The sequence below is a fragment of the Cupressus sempervirens genome, chromosome 9 (genome assembly GCF_028749045.1).
Source record: "Cupressus sempervirens isolate cs-2001-9-10 chromosome 9, ASM2874904v1, whole genome shotgun sequence".
NCBI classification, from domain to species: domain Eukaryota; kingdom Viridiplantae; phylum Streptophyta; class Pinopsida; order Cupressales; family Cupressaceae; genus Cupressus; species Cupressus sempervirens.
In genome coordinates this window covers 115,563,244-115,569,991 of record NC_143126.1, presented here as the reverse complement: position 1 = coordinate 115,569,991, position 6,748 = coordinate 115,563,244, and the positions used below count along the sequence as shown (strand labels likewise).

Sequence of the window (6,748 nt, the reverse complement as noted above, 5' to 3'; positions counted from 1 at the left end):
GGTTCTAAAATTCCTCTGCATCATGAAGGCTATCATCCATTGAAGGCTTGAGGCACACTTGAGCATACATATCACCATGTTGGATGCATCTACTCATCAAAGGAGGCTTGGAATGTCGAGCATGTGGTTTGCATTCTCTTTTACCTTGTTTCCTTGTCCACTCATAGGTGCTTGTTACAGTAATAAGATATTGCCTTATTAATTAAATCATTTTGATTTAATTATTAAATCACTTATTATCTCTAGTTTACTTAAGCTAAAATTTAGACATATAGTAATTAATTCTTTTATTAATTATTATCATGCAAACTAGGTTTTACCCTATTAGGGTTTTGATCTCCTTTTATAAAGATTGATCTCTCTGTAATTTAATTCATTCACTTTTGAGTATAGCAATTTTTCTTTTTGCTTATCAAGAATGTCTCATCTATGGATCTGTCAAATCTAGCCTCCATAGCTTTTGCTTCTCTCTTTCTATGACAGGTGTTTGGATGTAGGTGATTCTTGGGAGTTGTGTGGTTGGCCTTTCATCAACTTCAACATTGTATCCGAGCTCTTGATCTTCATGCCCCTGTTCTATTTCTGAGAAGTTTGGCTTGGCTTTCAGATTTGTGCTTTTCCTTTCAGTAGTAGTTTCTAGGTTTTTAGCTGCTCCCTAAGTTTATCTTAAGGGGGGTGTTAGAATAATAAGATATTGCCTTATTAATTAAATCATTTTGATTTAATTGTCATGTCACTTATTATCTCTAGTTTACTTAAGCTAAACTTTAGGCATGTAATAATTAATTCTTTTATTAATCATTATCATGCAACCTAGGTTTTACCTAGTTAAGGTTTTGATCTCCTTTTATAAGGATTGATCTCTTTGTAATTTAATTCATTCACTTTTGATTATGGAAATTTCTCTTTTTTCTCATCAAGAATTTCTCATCTATGGATATGGCAATTCCAGCCTCCATAGCTTTTGCTTCTCTCTTTTTGTGATAGGTGTTTGCACGCAGGTGATTCTTGGGAGCTGTGGGGTTGATCTTTCATCAACTTCAGTAGTGTTAACCTTATTGTTTTTTTTGAGTGATTTTTTTATCCATTGTATTCCATTGACAACTAACGATTTGTAGGTGATACATTTAATACCCAACTAGAGTGCACTCCTTCATTTTAATAAATGTTGCCAATATATTTGCAAATCTTTTGTCACCTTACCAATCATTAATACAAGCCAATTGACACCTCATAATGAATGCAACCTCCAAACTTGAAAAATTATTTAAGTTGGGTACTGAGTAACATTTTCGCCAATGATATTAAATACAAATACAAGTGGTTGTGAAATCACACAATTTAGAAATTTCTCAACTAAACAAATCAATGGCTATAAAAGTTTGACACTTGCCTAACATTTTGACATAAAGACTAATTAACATAGAGTAATGTCTTACATTGAACAACACTACAAGTATAGACTCCATTGCTAAAAGCAATTCTTTTCTTCAAGATAGGTAGTCCATAATATTTTGTCAAGTATTAAAATACAATGGGCATGGAAGTTAAACACTTGTTCGACCTATTGACATAAAGGCTAATAATCACTAAGAAATACTTTACATTGAACAACACTGCAAGCTACACTGCTCCGTTTAAAATATATATTTTTCCTTTAAATTGGTTACTCCCCAAGTTTTTGATGAATATCAAAGCACAATGAGAGTTAAAAAATTTCCTAGCATACCAACACAAATGCTACTAACCACAAAGGAACAAGTATTTTACCATCTCAAACAAACACACAAAGCTTATTAAGATCAACATCATAAGGACAACTAAAATCATACCTTACCCAACATAACTCTTCACACCACCCTTACTTGACATAAAATGACCTTACCTCCATAAATTATTTCCATATAACATCTCACCAAGAGTTATATTGTTTTTCGTTCTCTCACCAATTCCATGAAGATATATACCATGAAACTTTATCTTTGAGCACCCAAATGCTAAAATCTCCATCACAAGGGAAAAAAAAATCCTAACCCTGAACAACTGCTCCACACAAAGCATCACATGCCATTGCACAACTTCCCAACAACCTAAGATAATATTTTGACAAAACATTCAAAATTTGACAAGTTACTGATGATGTGAGACAATATTTAGGCACTAGGCAACATTTTGGTAACAAAAACACATAATCACCCCAACCAAATGACTATAACAAGTTGTCCAATTTCATTTGAGCAAGTGAGACAACTTTTCAGCATTAGACAAATTTTCGAGATCAAGAGTTGAAACTGGTAGCCTATCAATTAAATTATTATAACCAATAATTTAATCTAAATATTTTATTATTATGAAATAGACAAGTTTTCAAGGAACCTAAAATCTTCTTTACAAAAAGTATCTAAAGACAAACATTAAACTAGGAACCCTTAAAGCAAAAAGCTTCCTGAAATAATAATAGACAAGGAACCAACATCAACTAGACAACAAAAATCAAGCTAAGGATCAACAAAAAATGTAAAACAAGGAAAATATTGTAATACTTTAAGCTAAATTCTTCAAGTCCTCCACAAATTCACCCTCCAACTAGGTTATGCTAAGTGTAACATTCTTCAATCTTGAATGTCTTTAGGGGTTTATCAACCTTCCTCTTTAGATAACTTGAAATTGATGTGCTTTGACTGTTCTCCTCTTCCGACCCTTTTCCTTGTCAAGATCTAGATCAACCACCAAACTATCTTGATCACTCTCCAATTTTCTCACAATATTTTTTAGGGTTCTAACTACGTTCTTGATCACTTTGTCATTTAGACTGACATGGGATATTAAATTTTCATTAGCATTCTTAAATTTCTCCTCTAATTCCTTGATCCTTCCTTCACAATCTTTCATTTTCCTGTGGTATTTACCATTTTGGTCTACTAGGGACTTCTTCTCCACTTTGTTCCATAACTCATTTCCTTGATTTGTTTATTGATTTTATCTATTTCATTTCCTACAACTTCAACACTCTTTTACTATTTGGTAATGATCATAATTTAATCTAAATATTAATATACTAATTATATTTTAATATTTATGATAAAATTAAAAATATATTATATATGTTATTAATAGGATTGGATCTACACATCATGTTTAAAATTTGTGCATTTCTGTGAGCTCCATTTTCTAATTATATTGACTATTATAAGTTAATTTAAAAAAAATAGCAATTGAAAACTCAAATAAGTCTCCAATGTCACTATGCTTTTGGTATCTTGGTAAACTTGAATGATTTTGAATTAGCTTAATGGGGGTGTCTTATTGAGTGCAAGACCCTGACACTTGAAAGAATGAGGTTAGAAATTTGTCCTCAACAATTTTGGTGAAATAGATATCCCCTAGTCCTTAATGACGAGTCAAATAGATTTCATCACATAAAACTTGCATTATCATACTGAGTAGCCAAATAATTTAAGGACTTTGATATAAAATCCTTACAAAATAAACTTAAAAATCCATTCAAATCTTCAATTATTTTCTTTGATTTTTTCTAAATGTTTACCAATATTAAATAAAAAGCATAAACTCCTGTTACAAGAAAGATTCACGCAAGTTCAAATACCTTGTTTATAGAGCATTATGTTTGTATTAGTTTGTTGTTAACATTTAGATACCATAAATATAAGTTGATTCTAGGCTTAATTACATAGGCAGGGAACAAAATTTAGTAGAAAAAAAGACCATGTAGCTGCTTACAATGATGTAGTCTATCAAACCATTTGAGCATTTTTCCATTCTTAATGAAAATAGTTTACAACTAGGTCATATGTGTTGCATCAAGAAGAATGTCTTGTAGGGTTGGCCGAGGTGTAGTACGCGGTGGTACATCTAGAGGAGGTGCAACACACTGTGGTATAGGTGGTATTGTTGGTATACACCTATAGATGATGGTTCCCCAATTGTAGTATTAGTCTGGGATGATCTTTGCTCATTTTGATTCTCTTTGGTCTTCCTCTCTTGAATTTGTCTAAGGAATTGGTTCCAAGTAATGTCAAACACTTCATCCCCTCCATTTGTTCTAACTATTGTGTATCTAAAGGCAATGTTTTTCCTGTTAACCTCTACCTTACCCTCTTCAAGCAACTCTAGGAAGTCTTTTTCTTTCAACTCGAGCATCGCAGAGACCCACATATCAATATTACTATATACAAGCCTCCACAAGGACCCAATAAGACTCCTAGATCTACCATCGAAAATATCATCATTTCTAAACTTCCAAATGTACCATAAAGTATGAACTAAGAAAATAGACCAAAAAAAATATTACAACCTTTACTAATATTCATAAATTTTTACAAAAGAACATTAAAGAAATCAAAGTTGTTGCCAAAGAATAGACCAAAGGTACCCTATTTTTCTAACTAAAAAATAAAATAAAATAAATAACTATAATACAACATTACAACGACCAAATCCTATTATTACGATATTTCATTTTTCTTTTAATATAATTACATTTTCCCTTTTCTGAAAAAATTAAAATCAACTATTATAAAATCCCTGTCACTAGAAGAGAAATCACAGAGGTTTGGTTTTTTGACAGGAAATATAAACAATTTTTTTATTGATTTGAATTGAAATATCTGAATATATAAAGAGGTTGGATAAAACCTATGGGAACATAAAACCCAAGGATAAAACTTTGGACATACAACATAATTCAAGCTGCGGAAAATTGCGGAAGTAGCAGCTACTCGATCGCAAATGGCCTCCTCGATGTCTATCTGTAATGTTTATCAGGTATTTTCGCATCGCTCTTAATCCATCAATATTTTTTTCGTTTTTCATAGTTTGTTCAACCACCACCAATCAAATCTCGGATATTTATGTTCCTATTACAGTTCTCTGTGAAACACGTGAAACTCAGTAACATCAGATTCAAAATTTGCAGTTACTGCAATATACTTTCATACTAAGCAATCAAATCCACGAAACCTAATACTGCGACTTTTGTTCCCTTGTCACTTACTAAGTTATTGCAGATTAAGCCGACAAATTCCCCAAAACTGAGAGTGGTGCCAAGTCATTTGCCTTGTAATTCCATGGGGAAAGCAGTGACATTTAATCCATTGCACACAAGAAGCAGTGGTTGTGCAGGGATAGGTCACATGAGGGGGAAAGTTCAAGCTATGAGTGAAGGAGCAGGCAGCAGCAGAAGAGCAGGGAGCAGGCAGTATACTTCTTCTTTTAAAGTGAACACTGCCAAGGCTGCCCCTGGAAATGAAAATCCCGGTGGACAGTTCATTGTAGTGGTTGCAGGTGCTGGGGTGGTCTTGGCTGTTGTTTTTGGTACGTTTCTTACGCACTAGATTTAATACTGGCATTATTCTGAGGCAGGAACACCATTCCTATTCTGTAATTGATAAAATGTTTCTTATTTGTCAAAAGTTTTTGAGTTGTTTAGAGACTGTACTTTGACATTATGTGCTCTTTATGCTTAGACTTTTCTGGTTCTGACGCTTCTAGTGAGCTAGTTTTGTTTCCATGAGGATAATTGAGGGAGGTCACTTGAACTCAACACCTAAAACATTGGCGCTGAAAATTTATAAGAACCTTGGAAATCTTGATTCCAAAATGTGGCTACATATGTTTGTTTCTGTAGAACTCTTTTATTTTGGTGGCTTATTAAGGCTTGAAGTCTGGAGTATAATCTGCCTTAGGGGAGATTCACTTGATGCTCCAAAGGGATTTATGCTACAACTTTCCTTGAAGCAAACGAAAATAGGGCCCATCTTTTGGTTTTTGTGGCCATTTTCTGCTACACCAACAATCTAGTGTTTAGAACTTTTCGCTGTAGTTGCTTTCTGGTGTTGTTCTATTTCAACTTTATAACAACTCTTGGTATTTTTTATTGTTTTGCAAATTATAGTACTTTCTCTAGTTCTGCTGGGTATTTGTGGCCACTTTGGACATTGTTTAAATAAAATAAAATAGAATTGAATTTCAATCTATAATTCTTTCATATTATCAGTGACTGTCTTTGTTTTGTCTAAGTTTTTGGTATTTAATTTTAACTGTAAAGTTGTAAGGATGGATCATGAAGATAAAACCTAAAATGTCAGCAAATTAAACAGTAAACAGATAGTGCAGATGATATTAGTGCAGATGATATCTAGTCCTTTTCACTTGTAATCTGTGAAAAGAAACAAATAAAATGCAGTCATGCTAATAAAATGCAGTCATGCTAATGATCAGGGCAGGTCAGGGAGGTTGAAAAGAATAACAGCTTACAAGAAGTTAATAATGAGTGGTAAAAGGAACTCTGACAGAGATCAAAAGTAGGTCAACAGGATTGAACAACAAATTAATGTAGCCAATAACTAGTCTTAAAAAGATCTTTAAAATCAAAATTAGGCATTCATGTAATTTTGTTCTTGTGATGCTTGCCACCAATGAAGGATTCAGATTTGATATGAATGTTTGTAGGGATTATAGCCATTGACTGTATTTCTAATTTATCTTTTTTCAGCTGACAGCTTTGTTTAAGGTTGCGGGGAAAAAGTTTAATGTTTCAATGTCCAATGCACCCTCCACTGGCATGCCTTCTGGTGATGTTAAAAATCCTTTATCTGCTGGAGTTGACATTGCTAAACTTGAGAGGTTATCCAAGGCCCGTCTCAATGATATGACAAGAGGGCTTCGTACATTAAGAAGTGCTAATATAGCAGGTAAGTGATGTTATTCTGAAGCCAAACAATGATGG

General features: G+C 33.1%; 1 protein-coding gene across 4 annotated transcripts in view; it reads left to right on the top strand.

Moving 5' to 3' along the window:
* The first annotated feature begins 4,626 nt into the window (after positions 1-4,626).
* EMB2004 (RNI-like superfamily protein) overlaps positions 4,627-6,748 on the top strand; it is a 71,588-nt gene continuing 69,466 nt past the window's right edge. The window contains exons 1-3 of one of the 4 annotated variants that reach the window (XM_089799197.1): positions 4,627-4,785; positions 5,019-5,334; positions 6,522-6,713. In XM_089799197.1, the coding sequence (XP_089655323.1) occupies positions 4,750-4,785; positions 5,019-5,334; positions 6,522-6,713 (544 nt within the window). In that variant the 5' untranslated portion in view covers positions 4,627-4,749. Of the gene's footprint in view, positions 4,786-5,018; positions 5,335-6,514; positions 6,714-6,748 lie in introns of those variants that run through there. The other 3 variants (XR_016355895.1, XM_089799198.1, XM_089799199.1) reach the window with 3 other exon arrangements.